Source organism: Lontra canadensis, unplaced genomic scaffold (genome assembly GCF_010015895.1).
Source record: "Lontra canadensis isolate GAN:19392208 unplaced genomic scaffold, GSC_riverotter_1.0 scaffold1, whole genome shotgun sequence".
Classification (NCBI taxonomy): domain Eukaryota; kingdom Metazoa; phylum Chordata; class Mammalia; order Carnivora; family Mustelidae; genus Lontra; species Lontra canadensis.
The window spans coordinates 104,661,725-104,687,238 of record NW_022630995.1 but is presented as its reverse complement, the minus strand read 5'-3'; the positions used below and the strand labels follow the sequence as shown (position 1 = coordinate 104,687,238).

The 25,514-nt window shown below is 41.0% G+C and overlaps 1 protein-coding gene and 1 long non-coding RNA gene across 7 annotated transcripts in view; one reads left to right on the top strand and one right to left on the bottom strand.

The window, feature by feature from the left end:
* PPP3CA (protein phosphatase 3 catalytic subunit alpha) overlaps positions 1-23,847 on the bottom strand; it is a 317,790-nt gene extending 293,943 nt beyond the window's left edge. Inside the window, exons 1-3 of one of the 6 annotated variants that reach the window (XM_032860903.1) lie at positions 23,037-23,243; positions 20,098-20,155; positions 17,559-17,617 (exon numbers count right to left, since the gene is read on the bottom strand). Coding sequence is in view for 2 of the 6 variants with exons in the window: in XM_032860901.1 (XP_032716792.1) it covers positions 23,037-23,094 (58 nt within the window). In the remaining 4 variants the exon portion in view is untranslated. Of the gene's footprint in view, positions 1-17,558; positions 17,618-20,097; positions 20,156-20,819; positions 20,858-23,036 lie in introns of those variants that run through there. The other 5 variants (XM_032860904.1, XM_032860906.1, XM_032860910.1 and 2 more) reach the window with 5 other exon arrangements.
* A 192-nt stretch (positions 23,848-24,039) lies between these two features.
* On the top strand, positions 24,040-25,218 carry LOC116869629. Its single transcript, XR_004383078.1, has 2 exons — positions 24,040-24,319; positions 24,856-25,218. It is a non-coding gene; the product is annotated as an uncharacterized LOC116869629 (long non-coding RNA).
* The last annotated feature ends 296 nt before the right edge of the window (positions 25,219-25,514 follow it).

The window sequence follows — 25,514 nt, the reverse complement described above, 5'->3', positions numbered from 1 at the left end:
TGTTGACTTATATAGTTTATTGATATCAAAACAGTCTAGCTGCTAAAAGAAGATGTTATAAAAACAGATCAGCACAGTCATAGAATATCTTCAATGGCATATTTTTTTAAAAAAGATATAATATTTCAATGTGTTTCTTACAGTGGAGAGGACTCAGATTCCAAGCGATTGATCATGGTTTTTGGAAAGAAATATACATGTAGTAGAAAAAGGACAATGTTTCAGACTATAAGAGCTTGACCAAAACAGGACACATCACAGCTATTCCTTCATTCTAAGCTTGAGTTCAACAAGCAATATTCTAATTTGTAATTAGGCTGTCATTACTTTGTCAATAGGCAGACCTGAACATAAAGACTGATTCAAGACAGGGAGAGGCATAGGATTTCATTAGAATCTTTTTAGAGGGAGCATATGGATTTTGATGTATACTGGGTCAGGCCTATTTTGAGACCTCTAGTGAAAGACCATGTAAGTCTAGATCTCCTGATGGGCATCTTTCCCCCAGCATAGCAAAAGCCTGCATGATTTTAAAGCCAGCAAAAAGGAGAGCATCACAGAGGGGTGAGGAGGAGAACCCTGATGTTCACTGAAGCCAAATCCAGGCCTTAGACTTCCAATTCCAATACCAACTATTTTTGATGGGATTTATGCTATTTCTATCAAAAGACTCTTATACAGCAGGTATGATCTGTGTTTCTATATCCACCCATGATCCATGCGATTTGAAAAATTCCATTTTCTCACCTCCATGTTACAAATGACAATGCTTATAAACAAACTCCAGGACAGCACAGCTATGGAGATGAACATGTCCATACATATTTATCTTTTGTGCATTTGTAACTCAGAATTAAAAAGTAGAAATACAAATCCACTAGTACAATTGACTTAAAGAATTACAATAAAAAAACAGAATTCAGAAACTACATGTATTTCTTTGAGAAAACAAACAGAAGAGTATTTCATAGGTAAATCAGTATTGGGTGTGACTCTGGCAACACTATAATGTCACTAAAGCAAGGAAAAGCAACCCTTAGCCTACAGGCTTAGAAATACCATCAGGGACCAAAAAGTCCATCAGTGGGACTGAATGTCATTCCATCTTCAGTGCTGAATACAATTTATTTTTTACTTCCTTTCTCTAAATTTTCTTCCCAAAGAAGCTAACTATAAAAGGACCAAGGAGCTGGGATCATTTGTTGTTGTCATCTGGCATGAAAACGAGGAAACCCTTCCAAGGATACCAAGTACCAGTGAACTGGCCCCCAAGATGGGAATAACACAACGAAAACAAAGGCAAGCAGCCTGGTACCAAGGCTGCACAAAGCTTCAAAAGTAAAACCAAGAAAATTTAATTTTATGCAGGATACAAGAGAAAATTGAAGAGTCAAATGGCAGAGTTCAAGTGCCAAGAGAAAGGTGTTTTTAGCAGCAATACTCTGTGAAGAAAGGGGAAAACCAGGCCAACCAGAAAGACAGCTGTTGCAACAGAGGATGTCTTAACTGCAAAGACCATTTATAGTCATTTCCCCTGCAGAAGGTTGGCCCTCTCCCCCAACCCTGATTAAGAATAAGAAATCCTTGTTTCATTTGTCCTTTAATACTCCTGACTCAGAACCTTGTCAAATGAACTCTTTTGAACACATTTCGACTTTCAGGTTAAATGTTAAATAAATAATAAAATAGTCACTCTTTTCACATAGCAACTTTTCCTATGCCAATAAAAACATGCCTAATCTTGCCCATAAAAAAAAAAAAATAGATACCATAGTCTATTCCAAATGCCTGCAATAAAGAAGTAATATATTTAGTTGATATCACAACTCTGAAGAGGGAGGACATAAAAAGACACAAAAACATTTTATTGTAGAAAACTTTCAATGTTGCTATTACATGATTTCTGCTACACTTGCCGTATGTATGTACACATATGCCCACAATATATTTAATTAATGAAAAAAGAACCAAAAAATAAGTTAAAATAGAACATGCATTTCCCCTTAAGACCACTAAAACTCACACTTCTGCCACAATTTGGTCATCTGTGAAATAAAGGCACTGGGCTAAAATGTAATCTTTAGCTCCCTTGAAGTATCCACTTCTGATGGTTCTAATATTGCAGTGACTCCAGGCCCACTGTGCTGGCCTCCTAATCTGTCTGCCACATTTCCTTCATGTCTAAAGCCATTCCTCAAACGAAGCCAAACCGTAAAACGCCACTAATCTAATCAATAGCTTTAAAAATACTCAAATGTGCTACTACGGGGCTTTTGGGAAAGCAATTATTTTAAAGACTAAAATGTGATTTTCTTCAGTGCCTCGTATTCAAGGAATGTAAAGTACTTCAACAAACTCAGGTTAATTGTGTCTGTGTGATGAGTGTCACCTGCCAGCCCCCCATCACGTGCCACCCACCCCCCACCTTCAGTCCAGGGTGGACTGATTAACCCACTTTACCGAACGTAGTAAGGAATAAATGAAGACAGAATATGTCCCTGAACATCTTGCGCCCCTGATCTAATCATGGATGTAATATCCCGGAACAAAAGTCCTGCTTTAACCTAAAGAATCTCTCAAATGTTAAAACCATTAGGATAGGGACCTATGCTTTCATTCATAGGCCACCTCTACTCTTTGAGGTATGTAATATTTATAACAGTAATATCATCAGCAAAAACTTACACAGCGCTTACTACATGCATGCCAGACAATGCTTTCAGGGGTTTTCACAAATATATTGATTCATTTAATCATCTCAACAACTCTAACAGGTAGGTGCCATTATTACCCTGTTTCACAGGTTTAAAAAAACAAACTACTGAGGCACATAGTTAACTTTGCCCCAGTCACAGAGCAAGGAAGCAGCAGAGCGAGGACGCAACACAGGCAGTTCGGCTCCAGTAGCCCAGGCTCTAAACCACTCAGGGTGAGGAGCACTAAAATATCCACCTCTCTCCATTGTTCAGTTTCCTTCTACTACTCTGTTTGGTTGCATTTACTAAGCACTCCGTAACCGCAGCTGAGTGAACAAAATTTATGCCTGGAACTGAAGACACGGACAAAGAAAAGCAAACATCCATGTCCCAACACGGGGAAAAAAAAAATTAAGAACAAAATCATAATATTTAGAAACCTATCTAGAGCAGCCCCATGAGTTTATTTAATGATCTTGGTCCGGTTATTATACATTTGGTATTTCGTATCTCCCTGCCTCCCTCTGCATAATTCTTCACCTGAAGGAAAAAAATGGAACAAAAATAGACAATGTATTTTGGCAGTATTTTCATTCCCTAGTGCCAAGGAAGGATAAGAAGAGTGAAGATGTTCAGTCCTGCATCAAAGGGAATTATTTCCTATGGAGTGATCAATGAATTACCATCACCAAAAAAAGAGTAAGTGTAAGCCCAGAATTTCTTTCATCTTCAACTCTCATTTACATTAATGGCATCATTTTCAATATATGATTTGCGAGATGAAATTCTTTGTTCAGAGTAGCTGACACAGAATGGAAAGATACTCTAGTTCTATTAAACCAGTGCATTTTAAAGCCTGGCCTAACAAAAGAATCACCTGGGAGGCAAAAAAAAAAAAAAAAAAAAAAAAAAAAAAAAAAAAGTGATACTGCAAGCCTCACCTGAAGAGTCTAATTTAATTGGTCAGGGACAAGACTGAGCATTGGTCACTGTAAAAGTTTTCCCGGTGACTGGAAAGTGCAGCCACGCTTGGGAGGCACTATTTAAATGCTACCCTGGGCTTGCTAAGCTTTAATATGCATCTCCATCACCTAAGGACCTTATTTAAAATGCAGTTGTAGGGGCCTCTGCCTTTGGCCCAGGTCATGATCTCAGGGTCCTGGGATAGAGCCCCATATCGGAATCTCTGCTCAGCAGGGAGCCTGCTTACCCCTCTCTGTCTGCCTGCCTCTCTGCCTATTTGTGATCTCTCTCTCTCTCTGTTAAATAAATCAATAAAATCTTTAAAAAAAAAATGCAATTCTAATTCGAAAGTTCTGGGGTATGGCTTGAGGTTGTAATTCTCCGGTGCTACCCGGCCCTGCAGAGGGTGCTGGTGTATGGTCCCCACTTGGATCAACAGCCTTCTATTCCTCCATCAACACCTTATTATAATTAGTATTAAAGGTGAGATAAAGGGGTACAACAGATACTGTAATTTAAGGTAATTTGTATATTTTACTTCTACGTAAAAAGATACTTAAAAAATTATTTTTAAAAAGTAACTTGAAGCCACAAGAAATGATTACGTAGCACACGGTTCCTGGGAACTAAATGAACTGCAATGCGTGAGGCATGAGGGGGCTGTTCCGAATCCAGAATTGGTACTCGGTAGGTAGTATGTATTTTATTATGATCTTATTAATAAATGAGCAGCAAATGATGATGACCCATATCAAAAAAACAACACAGATATTTAACTTGTTTTCTAGAAAAATATGGCTTCCACTAGTTCACAGTTTTCATATTATATCATTCTCTCCTATACTTAGAACATCTGGTACAAAGATAAAACATTTGCTCTCGAGTTGAAATTTGCACTGTCGATAACAGGATATCTGGGATCAGCTTTAAAATATTTCAGCAAAGAAAAAGAAAAGAAGGGGCGCCTGGGTGGCTCAGTGGTTTAAAGCCTCTGCCTTCGGCTCAGGTCATGATCCCAGGGTCCTGGGATCGAGCCCCACATCGGGCTCTCTGCTCAGCAGGGAGCCTGCTTCCCCCCCATCTCTGCCTGCCTCTCTGCCTACTTGTGATCTCTGTCAAATAAATAAATAAAATCTTAAAAAAAGAAAAAGAAAAAGAAAAGAAAAAAGGTATAGGTAAACCAAATGTAGTGAAATGTGGGATCTCGATGCTTAACCTGTGGAACAGGTGCATGGGGTTAATGGCTCTCTTCTTCCAACTTCTATGTTGCTTGCATATCCTTCAAAATAAGTTTTAAATGTTCTGTTTTTGGATCTTGGCTTCACCACTGATTAGTTCTGTGATGATGAAGAAATAACTTCTCTGACCCCCACTGTCCTCTTCAGTCAAACAGGATGCCACATTAACTGCCTTATGAGGATGACTACAGGAATTAAAGGAAACGGCATTTAAAAAATAAATAAATAACTGACACCAAGCAGGCCACATCATAAATATAAATTTAATTTTAACCCAATGGGTCAGTTTAAAGAGAAGTAATGAGAATGATAAAATGTTTCTAAAATAGAGACAAGCGGGGCTGTAAAGACTGATGTGTCTTCACCCTACCATACCAGTCCTTTCCATTACCTCTTTCTTAACATTCTAGACCAGATTTCTTCAGAAATAGCAATGAGTATGGGGTGCCTGACTGGCTCAGTTGGAGTAGGGTGTAACTCTTGATCTTGGAGTAGTGAGTTCGAGCCCCACAATGGGTGTAGAGATTACTTAAATAATTAAGACTTTAAAAAGGAAGGAAGGAGAGTGGGAGGGAGGGAGAAAGGGAAGGAAGAAAGGGGGAAGGGAAAGGAAAGGAAAGGGAGAAAGGGCGAGCAAAAAGTAGCATATAGTGAATTCTCCAGAATGTGTGTCCTAAGATAAATACATAAAAAAGTTTCTTGCATGACAACACAAATCAACTAAGGGTGACCTATAGACAGACACCACTTCTAACTGCTTCACTATCACCCCGAATACAAGCAACACTGCTTTTCCTCCCACTCACTCCCTTCATTTATGAAAATCTCTGAACAGTAGCTGGGGATAGCATTGCAGGAGGAGGGCAATGTCTTGAATACATGCTAAATAATCAAAAGCAAAATATCACTTCTGGTGCTATCTCTTCATAGGACAGAAGTTCAAATAAAAGCAGATGGTACCTTTATTATCTGTAATGTAATTACAAATGATTATATAATAATTTAAAAATATCCATTATTGGAGACAACTCCATCATTCCAGAAAGAAACCATTCATAGAACCTCATAGTTGGACACCTTGCACAAAGGAAATTTCATACTACATGTTTAGCACAAGAGTAAAAGGAGAAATTATTAAAAATAGTGGCCATACTGAAAATAATTTATGCACATTTCCATTTTTTCAGAATATGAAGAAGCAAGGCCATACTGAGTCTCGCTTTTGTCTATTCCAATTGAGTTATAATCAAATATTGTGACTGAATGGGACTCTGAGAGACCTGCTGTCCTCCACAAGAAAAAAACTTTACAGTCTGGAATGTACTACAGATATGTTAGCCTCCTTCATTAGTCCAAGAAAAAGCAAAAATAGGTGAGTTCAGAAGTTGCACTTACTACGGGAATTCTCAAAAGAGACACTCTCTAAATTAATCCTTTATTTCACAATTGCAGTGTTAGGATACAAAGGAAAACCATATATATATGTATTTTTTTTTTTTGGCTTCCACTTTCCTTTTTTTTTTAATTTTATATAAGCAATGAATCTTGAAACACTGAAAAGATAAAATAAAAGCCATATTTAAAAAGCATATTTCTTACGTATTGCTCATATTGTTCACATAAGGCACAAACAGAATGCTTAGTCACTGGTTATTTTACTTAGATATTCCTTTCTAAATACAGGCTTACCTGGTATTTTTTCCTATACTAAAAACATTCTAACTATCTATGTGTACAATAATAAGCCCTAGGTATAATCATATCTCAGTACCAACTTCCTTAAAAGGTAAAGCTTATTTCAGTCAAGGTCTAGGCCAAGGATTAAAATAAACACACACAGCAAAAAGTTATAATATGTATTTTGTTTTTTCAGGCCATGAAATGTCTTACACTTCAATATGTATAAATTAACAAAACAAGAATTGTCAATAAAACACCCTAGTTGTACTGGTATCTAAGAATCAAAGTTATTCAATTTTTTTTTTCTTCTACGTGTTAATGAACACCTTTAAATAACCATCAAATAAAGGTCATATTTGAAGTCCAAAGTTCACAAAAATGTCACAGGGGGAAATACGGACAGGAAAAGGAAATATGAACCCAAGCTGATTCCAGCAGGGAAGAAATTTTCCCACATACAGGGGTATTAGCAATGAAGCAAAGGAAACCCAGAGGCCTCAGAATGAAATTGAAGCTCCCTGAATTTACAGACTCAGGGAATCAAGGCAGGGTGCTAAATCTTTTCCACCTAAGCCTGTGACTGCAACTATTTCAATCACAGGACTTCTCAAAATCAGTCAAACCATGTTCAGCTGGATCAGAAATCTGTTTAGCAATCATGTGAAAAAAGAAATAAATTAACTGCCTCAGAGAAGCATCAAAAATTCTGGATCTGAATCATCACCCTTGCCTTTAAATAATTACAACATCAGTTGAAAAGTGCAACTAGGCTAGTCCCAAACATTCGTCATAGTACAGAAGAGTTTTAAGTAGTAAATGAAAAAATTCTGATCTCAAAACAATTTGCATTTTCATCTAAAATGTCACAATGAAACCACATAACTCCCTCCTCAAAATGTTTCATGTGACGTCTCCTTGAAGTGGCTTTCACTTTAGCTATGTGTGGCTTCCTTTATTTGCTTTAGTGACAAAAATATGAAAATGAATATGAAGAAGCAAAGTCTATAACAAAGGCCAACAGTACCTACAATAGCTGGATATTTTGTTTGGTTTTTTTTCATAGTTTTAACTTGGACAAAAAACCTTGTCAAGGTCTAATAAAAATACCTTCCTTATGTAACTCACAGCATTTCCTATGTTTTATATTAGTTTGTTCTGTAACACCACGATTAAGTCAGTAATGCCAAGTAAAGACTAACTAACAGTTTAGTCCCATTGTTGGTGAGCCCTGGCTATCTATTCCTAAAAAGGAAGCAGAAATACTTGCCCCACAAAAGTGCAAGATTTTTCTCTCACATAACAATCCAATGATAATCTACTAAAATGACGGCCAGTAGTGACAGTATTTTATATAAAAACAAATCCTTAATAAGGTCTATTTTCTATCAATTCATTGATGCTACCTAATGAATTTGACCTTGTGTGCAAGTCAACGCAGTGTTATGGTGGTAAAAGCCCAGGATCTGGAGTCAAGACTGTTGGAATCCAAATACTGGCTCCACTATTTACTTGCTGTGTGACCTTCAAAAGGTACGGCATCTCTCCTAGCCTCAGAGTTATTGGAAGGATAAAATTATGTAATGCATGTGCAGGCCATATACATTAATATTAATGTTTTTAGAATAAAAATCTCAAAAATATATAAAGGTGCTTGATTACTTATTTATTTACTTTGAGTAAGATTCTGTGAAGAAGCAAAGTAGCTAACAAGTTAAAGTATTTCCTTCAAATATAATTGCAATGTAATATATTATAAAACAAATGCCAGCAATAAAGACACCAAGCCTCTAATCATTATCCCTGAAAAATTCATTTCTTCTACTGCCTACAATGACAAAAGATTAAAATACATCTGAGAGTAGGCAAAAGCACTGGACATTTTCTAAAAATTTATCATTCCAAGTACAGTCATAGAAAAATACACTAATTAGATAAGAAAAAGATCAAGGACAATCAATTATTCAAGCATTTCCCTTTTTTGGTACATAAGCCACAAGCTTCTTTATTAACACAGGTGGGATTTTTTCCCATGTTATATATGCAGAACCTAAAATAAAGATTTGTGAACTTATTCATCTAAACTGAATGGCTCCAAAAATTCATTTGGTTGCCAGGTTTAGGTATAAGACCTAGGAAAATCCACTAAGGACATTAATTGGGGCAAATAACTAAAAAGAAGAAGTAAGAGAATCCAAATGTTTAAATAAAAGATCTAAAAAGGCTAGAACCAAGGACAAGGTAAGCAAGATTTAAATCAAACCAAGGTATTCCTTTAACTGTTGTGCTTAGAATTGCATGAAATAATGACAAAATCCATAATGAAGGAGACTTGGCTTAATAGATTTACATGAACATGCCTGGGGAGGAGGAAGAGGAGGTCAGGTATTCCAGAAGTGAATAGTACTAGGAAAAATAATTCAACTTGAACTATTAATAAAAAATACGATATTAGAAGGGGGGAGAAAATGGAAGTACTAGGATCATTACGGATTTGTGATGCACAAATAGATCTTTTCCAATCAATTTGTTTGCTGGGGAAGGGGAGGGATGGAATAATATGATTAATTATGTGCCAGGCATCATACTAATTACTGGGGAGATGAAGCAGATAAAGCCTTCCTGGGTAATTTCACAAAGAGAAAATTTTGTTACAAATGTTTATGATATATTGTATGTACAAAGTATAAGAAGTATAGCAGACAGCTGTGCCTGAGATCAGAGAAGTTTTACACAGAAGGACACAATAACGAGGAGACTGGTCCATACAGAGGTAAAGCAAATACAAGGCCACGGAAAGTATCATTGGGATTTTGAAGTAGTTCAGTTTAGCTCAATCAACTTGATATAGACCAAAACAGATAAGCATTCCGAATACACTTATAAATAAAAAAAAGTTCTCTCTCAAGCATTTATATTCTAATAAATTGCAGAGACTTAAATGCAGTACAACGTAACACATGCTATATTAAACCTATTTTCAAATTTCACGCAATAGGGGTCAAATTCCATAATACATAAACAGTTGCAACAAACCGCTAAGAAAAAGGTCAACAACCAAATAGGGGATTAGCATAATCAAATGTTCATTTTTATTTTTTTTCAGATGTACATTTTTAAATGATTCCTCTAGTGCCAATACGGGAAAATTAATTTATGATAAGGGACAAGTTTGAAAGCAAAAAGACTAATGTTGGGAAGCTACTGCAGCACTAGGTGAAATATTTAAAAGACCTGAACTTAATGACAGGTTTAATTAACCTGGATGGACAATGGTAATGTCAACCAGGCTAGAAAACACAGGCAAAGAAATACCCCACTTTATTTTCACCTAACCCATCCACAGCAACTGTTCTGTATAGCGTTTGAGAGAATGCTCCACAGAAAAGATTAGGTTACAAATATAGAGGTGTTACTCATCAGCCTAGAAGCAGCAGTCAATCCTATGTGTGTAAGGAGATGAAATTGCCTGGAAGATCTTGCAAAAAGAAAAGGAACATCAACATTTAGGATTCAGTGGAGAGGAGCTGGCAAACAAGTCAAAGAGGAAATCCATGAAAGCCAATGAAGACAACATTTAAAGAATGAAGAGGAGGCCCATTATGTCAAATTCCAGAGAAGCCAGCAACTGGACAGTCATTGGTGACCTTTGCTAGCCTCAACGGCAGAGGACCTAAAACTGCAGTTGATTTGACAATGGGTAGGAGGTGAGGAATACATTAATGCACATTATTTCTAGAAGCGAAAAGCTTTGCTTTCAAAGGAGCTCTCCAACAATTAAAACACACAAACAAACAAAAAACCACCCACAATGCCTAACATGTATTAAGGACTTCTTTTGAGCAGGCAGTAGGCCATGTATTTCAAATACAATTCCTCTCATAGTAACAATAACCTTGCAAAGTTAATACTATCATTTCCACTTTTCAGTAAGAAAAATGAGTTCAGGGTTGTTACATGACTTTCCTGTAGACACAAAGCAGGCACACAGAGAAAGCAGGATGTAAGTGCAGGTTTTATCAAACTGTAAGCCAATGTTCTTTTCACAGTCCCATACTGCCTATTCATCACTGTAAATATTCTGGGACGGGGTGGGGGGGCTATTAACCATTTAATAGGAAGAGTGTTTTGTTTTGTTTTGTTTTGTTTTGTTTTGGAAGATAGTTGAACTAGTGGACTTTTATAGCCTCTTCCACCTTCTACAACTCATGATTCTTTCTCTTACACCTTGCTCACAGGTAACCTGTAAGAGAGGCAGAATTCCACACACACTCATCATCCCTTTTGTAGTTCCTTTGATGCCATCCTCATTTACAAATAAGCCTATGTCCTGACATTGTGCTTATATTTAATACATACAGGAAAAAATTAACATGGCTTCCACTTATTTTGGCCAAAAAATGAAAGCACGATCTAGGAAGACAATTAATCACTCCCTTCCCTGCACGCCACAGCATATTGTGTCTTCTGCTATTACAGTAATTACCACTTATGTTGTGATTTGCTCCCCTTTTCCCCCCAACACACACACACACACACACACACACACACACACACACACACACACACACTGGATAGCAACCTCAGAGTCCCCCTACTTGAAGTACCGAGCACATAGCACAGAGCTAGGCAAGCAGTGATGCATGCATGGACAGGATGGAAGGATGGATGGGGAGATGAATGGCCTGATAAGTGAAGGAAATAATATTTTTAACAGCCATTTGATACTCAATAATGGATTACTTAATCCATTTGCCAACTGGGATGTTAAAACTCTATCACCCTTGAAGTGAGCAGATAGAAAATTGAGTGATATAAGAAGCATGGGATATGAATTCTTCAAAAGGAGACATGAACATTTACTCTCAAAAAGTCTCCTGAAACACAGGATTCTTCTTGAATTCAGTACCAACCAAAGGCCAAGAAAAATTTAGTCCATTCACCAAATTATTTTTTAAAGATCAGTTACTTATGAAACGTCTTTCAAAGAAGGCCAAGCTCATCCTAAATAACTAATCATAGTATTTTGGGCATGGCCCCTGGGAGATGTTTGAGGAGACAAGGCTGCGTAGAGCATGCTGAAATCACCCCAGAGGTGCCTCCCTATGTGTTTCAAGATCTATCCAATCGACAGATGTGGCTAGTGAAGGTACAATCTCTGACGGTGCGTGCCAGCCTTTCTGTCGAGATGCATAGGACATGACATTCCCTTGCACAAAACACAAGCATGCATGAATCCAGACTCTAAGAAACTTCCCTCAAAAATGTTCATTGGAAGAGAGCAAACACTTCAAGGATTATAGGTAGGGATGCAGAAGTCCCACTGTGATCAGAGGTGCACCAGAAGATCAAGAAGACTATAGGTAATGCGAGATCCCCACGACAGCTACAGCTCTGTTCCCTTCCTCTCCTGCATGAGGAAACATATGAGAATACAAGGGGAAAGCAGTATCTTAGGGTTGAGCATGAATCCAGCCTCGTTTTTATATAGGTATTTTAAAATAAGTCATTTGCCAACTTTTGTACGTTGTTGTCAGGAGCTGTTAATACCTCACAGCTGACTGTAACACAGAAATGTGTTGTGACACCGTAGGTGGAAGGCACTGGCCTCTTTTAGGCCTCAGTGAAACTTAAGCGAGTTATCCAATTACAGTAGAACTCACTGGGTTAGCCAAACTCAATGACCATAGGAGCTGTTTATCACCCACCTTCAAAAACTGGGTGGCAGAGGAGGCAGGTTTGGCTCTAGGCAAGTGGGGTGCTGAGCTGCCTTCTTCATGGTGGTGTGACTGGCAAAGTAAACAAGAGACCTGGCCTGTCCTCCGTTACCATGCTAATGGCACCGTCGTGTCAAGCTATCTTGCTGTCTTTATCATTGGTTTATATTACAAATAAAAGCAAGTAAAATGAAAGCAACACCTCCAGAAAGTCATGCATCTGCTACTCAGGTGTTCTGGAAAGCTCTACTTATGGAGCAGGTTAGGTATTTGACACCTGAAAGCTGCAGTCCTGGGAGAGGATACAACGGAGGGGAATTTCAATAGAAAGGACAGGAGTAGGAGCATCCTGGCAGTGGCAGTCTGCACCCAGCCAACGGGCATCAGGAGATGCATACGAGACTGGGACCACCAGTGAAGGACTAGAGTTTCAGGAAGGTTAAGGGTCAGCATAAGGACACAGAAGAGCAGAGCAGAGGGCTTAGGCAATCAAGCTCAAGGTGATGGAGGTTCAATGAAAATAGCTTAGCTAAGATGTATCTTATCACACTTCTCCATTTTCCAAAGACCTTAACAACCTGCATGGTTTTGGAGAAAGGCTACTGGGCTGGGGAAAGACCCAGAAATGATGCCACAGGGGGTACAGCTAGAAGATTTAAGAACATGAAAGTTGTTTTTAATATCAAATAAGCTCTCTTATGAAAAACAGATAAGGCCCATTTCATGGAACTCTGTGGGGCAATGCTAGGAATAATGACTGTGTACTCCAGAGCATTAGACTGGTATCAACCCTAAGGAAATACTCTGGCAAGCAGAAGGAGAGCAGGTCTTAGTAAGTAGGAGCTCCTCACATGTGTTCATGAAACAGTGGGATTACCATCCACCCCAGAGGCTGGACAGGACATTCCACAATGGGGATGGCCTGGGCAAGATCACGATCGTACCTTCAAAATCTCAGTTTGGCTTGTTCGTTTTCTTTGGTTCAGACACAGCAAGTGTATGAGATAAAAGTTTTCCTTCTCCGTCCCTTTCACCCTACAGAATTGGGAGGACTGGCTTCAAGCCAGATGAGTGGATTTCCAAAGTTTCTTCCAGCTTCAGAATTTCATAATTTCAGATTTAGATCACATTTACAACCCAAATAAATGAGAATCCTTTATTCTCTCCATTCAGAAGATTCCCCCATAATCCGTGCCAGTCTTAAATGTCCATGACTGCTCTCAAAAAAAAAAAAAAAAAAAAGGGTCACCTAAATCCTGGCTCCTTCCCAATCGTGTTTCCTCTTATTCAGTTGTTAGTGGTAATAATGTATGAGTGTGATCCACTGTAGAAAGAAATTTTAATACCTATAATCTATAGTTAAATTACCACTCAACCTCTTCTTATTCAGACTGAATAATGTCTCAGTTCCTATCATAATTTTAAGTTCTGTCATCACTTGGGAAAGGGGAGGAAACTTTTTTTTTTTTTTAAAGATACTGGAAGTTTTCTACACCTGTTTCTGAAAGTGCATGTCGAATGAGAGTACACTCAGGTAGAGTTCTGACCAGAGGTGAAGGTACCAGAGATATCACCTCCTGACTGCTGAATGCAAATGGGAAGAAGTTGACAATGATGTGATTTTATGTGAGAAACTACCATTTCTAGCCTTCAACTCCTTGAAGGAAAAGTATTTTTGCCCTAGGGAAACAGATGAAATCCTAGCCCATAAATGGGTGCTTGGAAAGCCCTGGCAGCCTCCTTTAGCAGAGAGGCATTGGACCAAGTCTGGGCTAGCCGGTCCATGGTCTCCTGTAAGGAACAGATTGAGAGCAGATGCCTCATCATACCCCCTCCCAGCTGATGTGGACCCCAGGGCTAAGCCATCAGGAGATGACTTACCAGCAGCCTGTACTCACGTGATGTGCCTTAAGATTTTGTATTAGTACTACATAGACATCTCTTTTGTAGGCCTACAAGCAGGTTTCACATCTCTGTTGTGATTCCTAAATGTATTAGCTCTTACTCATTTGCATTTGTGTATTTTTCTAAGCAAGCAATATAATCGTGCAGTCTAATCCAAGCCTCCCTGAGGCTTGTCATAGTAGTTCTCCTTCAACTTGGTATCATCACCAGTCTTCCCGTAGGAAGAAAAAATCACCCCTCTTCGAGAAACTTGACCTACATACCCTGTAACTGACAATAAGCCCCTGAAAACCAAGCACATCCGGGGGATAAGCCGCTCCTGCTAGTTATGCTTCCGTCGGTTTTCTTTAGGGCAAAAACATACAAACTCAGCTAACGAAAGAAAGCATTTCAAAAACTCAGGTGAAAACACCCTTCTACAAGACTGGCGCTTGAGAATCAGGAAACTCACCAAAGTTTGGAAGCTGCCCATGATTTGAGATCCACAAAATTTCAAAATAGAAAAGAACCCTATAATTTAGAAATTAAATCCCTCTTCCCCTTTATCAGTTATTCTGTTCATTTAGTAACCATGGATGGAGGGTCTAATCTACAGTAGGCATTGTACCAGGGCTAAACATACTAAGATAAGTAAAGCCATGCCCCACTCTCCTAGGCTCTCCACTTCCTGGGAAGGAGGCAGATAGGTAAACAAATCTTCACAGAGCATGCTCTATTCAAGGTGTCCTCTGTGACAATGAAGAGGCCGAGTCCCTTTACTCCAACTGAAGATATCAGGAGATGTGGGTCCCAGAGGAGGCGACATCTGAACCAAGGCCAAATGATGAGAATTAAGTGATGACAACTGAACTGTTACCATGACAATAATCAAACCCACACAGAGAAGGGACGCATGTACTTTATTGACATTAATATGCACAGCAGACCAACAATGCCAGGTGTAATGAAAAAAATTTTTAATTCCTTTGTAAAAAACAAAATAGTCATAACAATAATAACACAAACTTGGAAGTCCTGACTCAGGTTCTGTCACTGTAAGAGAATATATTGTGTTTTTAATTTAATTTGATAAAATGGCATAGCTTACAGGATGTTTAAAAACAAATGTCAACAGATGGCTTAAAGCCCACTTAGCAGAATATAAGGAGTCAGCAGAGTTGGTGCCACATTTTTTTAACTTCTCATAGCCCATATATCTTCCTACCTGGATAGAATCCAATGACATTTTGGGGGCCAGAGGAGGGCAGGAGGAGGGCAGGAGGTTATGCTGAAGAAGACTGCATTTCTAAATTATAAAAGCATTACAGAAAATGATAAATTGAGATGTAAACAAAGGAAGAGGGTTTTTTTTTCTGGTCTTGGTTTTGTTAGTTTTCATGGAATTTGCCAGGTCCTTTTCTCTTCAAGTCCAAATCTAAACAATAATTAAAAAATGTTTATCACCCAATATGTCAAACACTAAATGATTAACATATTTCTTCTCACCTGTCAAAAACTGATCAGTCTATGGAGAAATACAACAAAAACTGAAAGAAAGCTTTCAAGTTCAAACTACTCTGTCATGATGAAAAGGATTTAGCCTTTTAAACCCAACTGGCATAAAGCCAGTCCAAATGACCAAACAACAAAACTGCCCTCCACCTAATTATATCACCTTATTAATACCTCCTCCTCATACTGTATTTCCTGATATGGCTGGAGAACAAAGCATTCCAATTAGCCATACAGTCATCGTATAGAATCATTTACAAAGAATCAGAATATAATGAGCTCAAAATAAACATATAATCTGTCTCCATTTACTGCTTTAGGAGGCACACGTGAGAACTGTGCAATGTCCAAAGTCATCTGACAAGAACTGATTCAGTGCATAAGAAGCAAGGCACTGAGCCAGGCCCCATTGGTTCAATGACCATAGTTTTCAAACTAAAACTCTGAACAGACATATTAACAGATAATCTGATGTACCTTCCAAGCATATGCAGCATCCTGGAAGATACAGTTTAAACAATGACGTATTAGAGCCTCCTAAACGTTCGAATGCTACATAGAGACAAATGAACATTTTAAATCAGAAGTAGTAGCTCTTCCCCGAAAAGAGAAAAAAAATAAAGTGGATCTAGACAGTTACTCTGAGAAGACACTCCAAGTCTTAGAACCTTAGAGGTGGTGGGATTTTTTAAAATTTAGCTCCATATAAATAAAACTCTGTCTCAACATCAACCATCATTCTTCTGGTTTATAACTGTACAAAGGTACCCAAAAATGACAACTCTGTAAGGTGGTATGTCATAATCTGAGGCAGTTGCAAACATAAATCTCTGGTATCTGTTATGCTTCTGCAGACATTCGCAGAATTTCCAGTTCCAGGAGATAGTTCATAGAAAGTCAGATAGACCACCATATTTTGCTGTGAGGCAAAAGCATGGATTAAGGAAGTAATAAGAAGATAAACAGAAAATTCTATTTTTCTCTAGGATGGTCTTACAAAGAATACATCTAATTCCAAAAATGTAGTAATTTCATAACCAATTACTGCTTCCTTGGTTTTTGTTTCTAATTTCAAGGTTTCGGCTACTGCATGTACATCTGTGAAATGGATTTGAGATCCCAGCCATAGGTCTAAGTCCTCAAGCTGACAGTCCATCTGATTTAAGCCATTATTCAGAACACCTGACAGTGGAGAAATATGAAATGTTTTATTTGACTTCATATGAAATATAACTGATGGCTTATCAATGATATAGCCTGCATGAAGACAGAAGATGGAAATACAGTAAAAAATAAAATGAGTTAAAAATACTGCAAATATCAAGACTACTAAAGACTTAGTTTATAAATTAAAATCGTGTTTCATTGTCTACATTCCCACCTGATGACTATTTTTTAAAAAGGAATAAAACCCTAAGAAGCGTTGGCTGGTATTTTCATTTGATCGTTCTTTAGAAATTAATAAAATCCTCAAAACAGGCCAATGGTATGGGCCATTTATCTGTATTTCAGACAAAGAGGCTTATGATAACAACCTTCAAAATAAAAGTAAAAAAAACTTTTTAGCAGGAAAATATGGTATTTCCGTGTACATACATAAACAGAAAATAATGTTGAACAGTTTTTGTTTAGTAAACCTCATGCCATGATCAAACCAGATTATAATATTTATCATCAGAATTTTTATTTCCGCTAAGTACAGATACAAAAGCTTCTTCTATTACAGTTATTTTATATAGCTAGTAATTCAGTAAAATTAAGTTTGAAATAAAATGTGATAGCTTAAATACACCAAAAGAAGTCACAGTGTCAAAGAGATTTTTAAGGGAGAAGAGCATCTCTGCTAAAGGAAAGAATGTGCTTACACTTACCTGCATTCTAGTCCCACCTGTGACCGACCATTCTATCTATTCTGTCTCCATTTCTTCAACTATAAAATAAATGCCACCATAAGCTACTGTTGCAGACCCAAGGCATTCACAGATTTCAATATTAATCATTCTGACTATTCTTGAGTGACCCTGAAAATACATTAACACATTCTCATTTGTAATTCTGTGTCAGCAGTGACCAAATTGCCATTCCCAGGCAAGGGGAGCAAGCATGACCACTTGGTCTCTCAAATTCCACTTGAAGATCCTCTAGTTCTCACAAGTGAATGGAGAGTACAATTCTACATTTGAGGAAAATAGCCTGTGACTTATCAAATATAACAGGGCAATTACAGAAAGATGGAATTCCAAATCTCACTGTATCTCTCTTGAATGTCAAGAAAGTTGCTAAAAGAGTAACAATATGATTTCTTAGTATTTACCAAGGTTCCAGATCATGAATCACCATCATTCTCTAATAGTTCTGGAGTGTCCAATATTTTCACAAAACTTTCCAATTGTAATTTAACTGGATTTGCTAAAAGGAGGGTATATCTAGAAAAATGCTGTTTTCCAGTGAGGTCACTCTAAATGGATTCTTTATTTGGTTTCATAATTAGTTCCAACTTTACACATGGCTGACACAGAAAAGATACGGAAAAGAGTAAGAGTCCAATTACAAAAGTTATAAGCATACAGTATATCAGAGTCATATTTCATATTTCTAAGATTATAAATAAAAACAGGTCATACTTATAGAAACAAAGAGACTTAAAACACAAAATAGACTTAAAAAGGCATATTTTTAAACTAATACAAACAAATGTTGGAGTAAACCTCTAACTAGATTCTAAGGTGTTACTTTTTTCACATTTTATACTGGATGTCTTAAAACACATGGCTCATTTAAAGTAGAGGTTTTTTCCTCCAGTTTCCAAAAAATATTATTTTTTACATGTTAATCTTCTAATAGATAGCATTTTAAATCACTGGAATTTCCCTGAATCATAGTCTTAAGTTTACAAAATGCCTTAAGCCTTAAGTTTACAAAATTTGTTGAAAACCATGCATTTTTGTTATATTTACTTTATAGTAGAAATCCTGAAAGAAAATACTAATGAATAGATTAATCTAATTTGTAATTAATAGCATTAATTGACATGCTATTCAGTATGTCCTGAAAAGAATCTGTTCTGTTAAGTATATTAACCATGCCCAAATCGTGTTGTTTATAGTATTAATTAGATTAGCAGACCCCTTTCTTCACATCCAGTGCTGATGTAAATTTAGCCACCAAACACTGACGTTTAATAACACTGAATTAATGAGGTTTTACTGTACTCAAATGGAAAACCAGATACATAGAATATACACGGAATAACTGAACTGATGGTAATAAATCTAAGTAAAATAAATTCACAATGAGCTCTTCTTGACACACCACAAAAAATGGCATTAGTTAATACTTTGTTTCAAAATCCAAAAATGATGATGATTACGGATGTAGCATGTTTTTATTTTCTTCTTAAGCAGTATTACTATCTCATTCAGCTAGAAACACTGGTGGCTTGAACCCTTATTTATTTAATATTTTGCTTAGCTACCAGCTTCATGATTATATGATCTTAAGATACCTTTCCAGAATTTCCCTATGTGTATTTTGTCTTCACAAATAGTATATAAGCTGGCAATACAGAAAAAGACAGCATGTTTTGTTTTGTTTTAATTCCCCACAGGCAAAAGTAACCTGACACACAGCACAAATTCCCTACCTACAGTTTTTGAGAAATTCCCCAAAATTCCTCCCAGGAATTTACCCCCCATCAACCTGCCATGGTATCTGGAATTTCCACCGTCAAAATCAGTTTGGGTTAAGGTAAGAGGCCCATTGGAAAATACTTAGAGATAGGAACAAAGGGAAGGGAAAAGCGATGCAACAAAGCAAGACACTCATCACATACAATTTAATTTCCTCTAAGTGTATGACTTTTGTGTAGCAAAGTTCTATAGCCAATAAGGAGTGTTAGGGCCAGTCAAGGAGTTAAAGGCAGGAACAGGCAGGGAGAAATGAACAAAAGCCAAAGTTTGAAACCAGGCCTGTGGAGCACTGCTTCAGAGAAAATCCAGACTATGTGGTGTGCTGGCGGAACGCCGGGAGAGTGGTTATTCTTCTATTTACTGCCCTCCATCTTTTGCCATATAGTTATACATATATTTTGTTTCCTTAAAAAAATGTAAAACAGTAAATGGATCAAATTATTCTGATTTCCAACAAAGGGCATTACCTAGATCTTGTCTATGAATTTTTACACTTTCCATTGTTTTTATCCAAGAACAGTCAAAATGAAACAGCACCAGTTTTGCTAAATGAAGTAACTTTTTTCCTGAGGTAACCTAAATGAATGCTTTTTGTCTCCAATGCTGCCATTCCCTTTCATTTTTAAGATTTGGAAAACTGATCACGGGCTCTGAACACACTCTAGAAGATGCTATGAACCTGAAAAATTGCATAGTTAGTTGAGACTTAAACTCAACCTACCTTTCTAAAGTTGCATTCTGGAAGTACAAATCAAGAAAGCCGTCACATCATGGTATTACTACAAACAAAACCACAAGCACAGCTTTATTTGTAAATAGCAATTTGTTATACAACAAAAGCCAGATGACACTAATGCAGATAACTGTAAACAAACACCACAGGCAGGCCATGGTAATAATGACCCAAATACTTATTTCTATATGTAACCAAATACTACTATCTGTATTTTGTAAAAGGAGAGAAAGCTTAAGGAACACAAAATTTTCTCAAGGATAATCCTTTCCCTGCATTAAAGAGTCAATCCCAGACCACTGAGATTAAGTTCTAACAAATTTTCAAGTCATGGTTCCATGAACTATGTCTTATCTAATTTTGTAAATTCAAAAAAATCATTTGGTCATCTGTTTTCCATTCATTATACATGCACTCTCTACTCACTAAACATGTGTATAAGTGGGGAAATACTATTTCTTAGAGAACTGATAATCAAAATAGATTACCATTTCAAACAATTAGTTATAAAAATCAAATATGAGACAAAATGTTGGATCCACCTTTCGATAATGCCTTTTAAGCCAACAATATAAAGTCTCTAAGAAAGCAAAAGAAAAATAGTATCCCCACCTTAAAATTACGATTTATCAATAAAACTTTTTTCTATAAACAAAATATCACATTCAAAATTCATATCAAGATCCTTATCAAAACAAATGCAAAATTACCTTTTCCTATTTTGAGACTTTCCTATGTTCCTATATTATCCACATGTGCATTTCAGTTCTGCAAAAATATGTAAATCATATTTTTGGAATTATGGGGTGTTTGTGTACTTACAATAAAGAGCCACTTATAAAAATGTTGTAATACAGCATTGGGAAAAAGCAAGACAAAATAGGCATGGAATGGATGAATGGGCTCCTTCACAATAATTGGTAAAGACACCAAGCCAGAACGCATGGACAATTATTTTTACATTCTTCCCTGCTTGACAACTTTACATTTACAGGGAGAAGCCACACTTTGTGATTTAAAACAGGGAACCTGAACTTATGTGTGCACATATGAATGTTTTTTATTTGTTGACACATTTACTGCTATCTTTTGAATCGTATGCTTTACATTACTTGTTTTGAAAACAGGCAATCTCAACATACAGATTGGAGTTACACCTAAACTTCACACTTTAGGGAGATACTCCCATAGCTCAGCAAAAGGTCGTAATTTTTTAAAATGTCAACAGAAAACCTTAATACATAGCCTAGTTCTTTTGAATGAATTAGAATTCACTGTTTCAACCTGAGGAGCTATGCCTGCAGAAAGAACAGCTGTGCATCTATAGCCCTACTTCCAGTCATTACTGCAAGGGTATTTCCTCCTTATTTTGATGAGTCTATGAATACTGCATTCAAGCAGGAATGATTTTAATACAACCAAAACAAGAAAAGATACTTTATTCTCTCTTTCTTAAAAAAACAGAACACAATATCCCCCCATCACCAGGAAAACACACACACACACACACACACACACGCAAACTTTAAAAACTGAGCAAATGTGCATGGAGCAATGAACAACTCCGACACCCCAGGCCTTCTGTCTCATGGTCTCAGGGCTGCTGAGTTACTTCACCTAAGTGCTCATGGGGCAAATGACTTTATTGCCTTGCATTCTACTTGCATGGCCGCATTAAATACTATCTCAGTTTTACACACAACGCGCACACACACAAGCCACACCAGACAGTGCTGTTTCCAATTTCAGCGGCCCCTTGCGCGCCTAGCCCAGACCCCATCCCCGCTCTGCTCCAGGTCCTAACACCAGGGACGAGGGACACTACTTAAGCCTGGCAGATCTGCTCCGTCGTCCCATCCTTCCAGGATTCGTAGGATGGTTCCTACCCCACTCCACCACGGAACACAAGGAGGACGGCGGGTTTTCCCGGGCAAGAAAGACCAGTGGCGGTCCCCTTCCTCACCCCCACGCAACCCGGCTTCTCTTCGCCAGAAACCCCAGGGGCAGGAGTATACACGATCCCGGGGCGGGGAGAGGAGCCAATAATAGGAATCAAATAGCCCGTTAACAAGGGGGTGCCAGGGCATGGAAGAAGCGAGAGGGGTGAGGTTACCACGCGGGAGGTGTGCTCCAGCGGGGAACCATTCAAGAGCAATGACAGGTCGGCGGGGGAAGGCTCGGGTGGCGAGGGAGGTTGGAGAACAGCTTTTCGTGTCTTTCTCAGGGCCTGCGGGGGAATCCCGGGGCGGCGGCGGCGGGGCTCTCGGGTCGTTCCCCGCCTCCCGCGGCCCCCGCGCGTCCCCTCCGCCACCCGCTCAGCCTGCGGCCGCCCCCGCCCCGCGCGGAAGGAAGCGCCGGGCTCCCCCCACGCTCTCCCGCTCTCTCGCGAGTCCTGTGCAGGCCTTTTCAGGGGGAGGGGGAAGGGGCGCGGAGGGAATTGCTGCAATGGAGCGCCGAGAGAACCCTGCCCGAGCGAGGCAGTCGGTGGAAAGCCACGGCCACATAAAAATGCCATATTAATTTTTTAAAAGCCATAAATCACCCCTCCCTCTGCAAAAGAAAATCATAAACCCGATCCCATGCAAGCCTGCGAGCAGCCACCCACTTCCTATTTCTGTCACAGCAGCTACACCCTGCCAGCAACCACCCCCCGGGCGCCCCCTCCCGCCACCGCCACCCCCGCCGCCGCCTCCCCGCTGCTCAGCCATTTGCCAACTGACGCCCCCGTAAATAAAAATGCCCCAAGTGGGGCCGGGTGGGAGGCTTGGGGGAAGGGCGCGCAAAGGAGTGGGGTTCGAGGGTTGCACAATATCCTAGAAGGTCCGTGGCTGGAGCAAGGAGAGAACCGGAGGCGGGGGGAGGGGAGGCAAGCCGTGAGGGTTCCTGCGGCACACGGTGCAGCCGGGCGACCGCGGCGCGCCGCTTACCTTTCACCACCCTGTCGGTCGTCGACAACTTGGGATCAATTGCCTTGGGCTCGGACATCTCCAGCCGCCGGGGGACAGCGACGCGCTGCTCGTCCGTCCTACTGCACACCCCGACCGGACCGGCGGGCCAGACACTCAACGCCGCCGCCGCCGCGCTGCAAACCGCTCGGCTGGAGGTCTGGGCTCTGAGCTGGCTTTAAAGTTACTGCCTTCTCGCGCGTCCCTCCTCCTCCACCTCCTCCTCCTCCTCCTTCGCCGCCGCCGCCGCCTTCACTCCTCCTCCGCCGCCGCCAGCCCCGCCGACTCCGCTCAGGGCTGCGCGTGTGTGGTGGTTATTTATTTATTTTCTAAGCACGCCTCTTGGTTCTTCTTTTATTCTTGGGGGAAGGGGGATGGGGAGGAGAAGCGCACACAGGAGCACCCACCCTGGCAAGGAGACCGGGCACCGCGGAATGGAGCCCCACGCGCGCACTCTGCCGGGATTAAGACCGATCACATGGGAGGGCCGGGGGCGAGAGAGAAGAGGCAGGGCCGCCGATGTCAGTGCCACCAGCCGTGCCTCGGCGTCCCCGGCGGCGGAAAGGCGGCCGCCGCTGCTGCTGAGGCTGCTGCCGCTGTTGCCGCCTCTGCTTCCCCACACCAAGAGCCACCGCTCGTCCGCGGCCGCCGGAGACGTCCCGCCGCTGCGCTCGCCCGCGCTCCTTTCTGCCTCCCCGCGCCGCTCCTTCACTCACACAGGCACAGCCGCGGAGCTCGGCAGACACAGTCCCGGGCGCAATCTACCCTCCTCCGCCGCCGCCGCCGCCGCCGCCGCCGCCGCCTCCGCCACCGCGCCCGCCTCCGCCTCCTCCCCTTCCTCCTCCCGGCCCCCGCCTCCAGCGCCCCGGCAGCCTCCACCTCCCTGCGGAGCCAGCCCCCCCCACTCCCCGCCCCGGCGTCGAAGCTCTTGGCATCCATTGGCTGAGATGAGCGTCACTCACTGTTAGGTAGCGGCCTCCCCGCTCGCCCCGCCTCCCGCTCCTCCTCGCCGTCCCCGCCTCCCGCTGTTTTCTCCCAGCTGCCAGGCCAGTGGGCCTGCTGTCTCTGCCGCCCAGTCCCCGCTCAGGTGTCAATGTTGCTGGCAGGCCCGGATTAGGGAAAGAGAATGGGGAGGGGGTCGCGGCTGGGAGGAGAGGGGCTGCACGCTGCCCCCCGCAGCCCCATTTGGCATCCGCCCCTGGACCCCGCACACTCCCCCGCGAAGCTTTGGCAGTTGTGCGTTGTCGGCTGGGTTAAGCCGCAGTGTGAGTAGCCAAGCGCGGAGGGTGTCTCCGGGTGTGTGCGTGGCCCTCAAGAGGGCAAGAAGGAGGGAGGCAGGGAGAGGAGGGAAGAGGGTGGGGGTCAGAAGCACCGAGAGAGGGCGGAGGAAGGAAGACCTCGGGGAGCTCCAGGGCCCGCGGCACAGCTGCTGTCGCTGCCGCAGCTGTCCAGGGAGGATCGCCAAAACGGCGACAAATAAACAACTTACCTTGAGGAGTCGGGCTCCGCCTGTGATGGGTGTACGGTGGTTTTTGTTACTGGGCTTTTTCTGTGGGCGGTGTGGTGGTTATCAGTGTTTCCCACCCGTGCATCCACACCTTCTGAGGAGGGGGCCGCTTCTGAGCGTCGCGAGTCAGGGACGTGGCTGAGTGTGCCGGGCGGGCTCGCCAAGGAGATTGGGGACGGGAGTCCAAGCGACCCCCAGCAACTTTGAGTCACCCGGGACTGCCCTGCCGATCTCCAGGGAGAAATGAGGGGGCGGGAGACACACCGCAGAGGGTCGCCTTTTCCCTGTTCACAGGCTCACGCAGCCAGTGGTCAGGACTGGTGGCACCACACCTCCCTTCCTGGCTCCTTCCAATCATCCGACGTCCACTTGGTGCTCCGGGTGTGTGCGGGGCCCTGAAGCCCAAGGCGGATCCCCACTGTGGTCCCTTCGGTTGGGAGAATAAAGGAGAGAATGCTAGGTGCGGGAGGACAGCGTGACAATGGCCCAACAGCTCCTTTCTTACCTGCCTGCCCCACCACAGAATGAAGAGCCAATCTCCCTCTGTCCGAAGGTCACCTCCGCTCACTACTGTCCTCTCCCTGACCAACCCGGCAAAGAGATTGGAGCTTGCTTCTCTGTGAACAACAGAGAGCTGAATAAATTTCTCACCCTCCATCCTTCCTGTTATATTTCTTAATTCCTTCAATATCAGGGTTTTTTTTCCCCCTACTTCCTGAATTGGACAATGAATCCAGGAAAAAACCTAATAAAAGATTTAGGGGAGCTAGGAGATGGAGCCAGGAGACTGATTAGATTAGAGTTCAAACTCGAAAATAAGTTTGAGAACTTGACTGATGGTGCTTGAGTATGGCTTGAAGAGTATAGCCTGCAAGGAACAGGACCTCACAGTAAAAAGCAGGGAGCTTCTGTGGAAGCCTTCTAACAAAAGGAGACCATATAGGGTGTGTCCC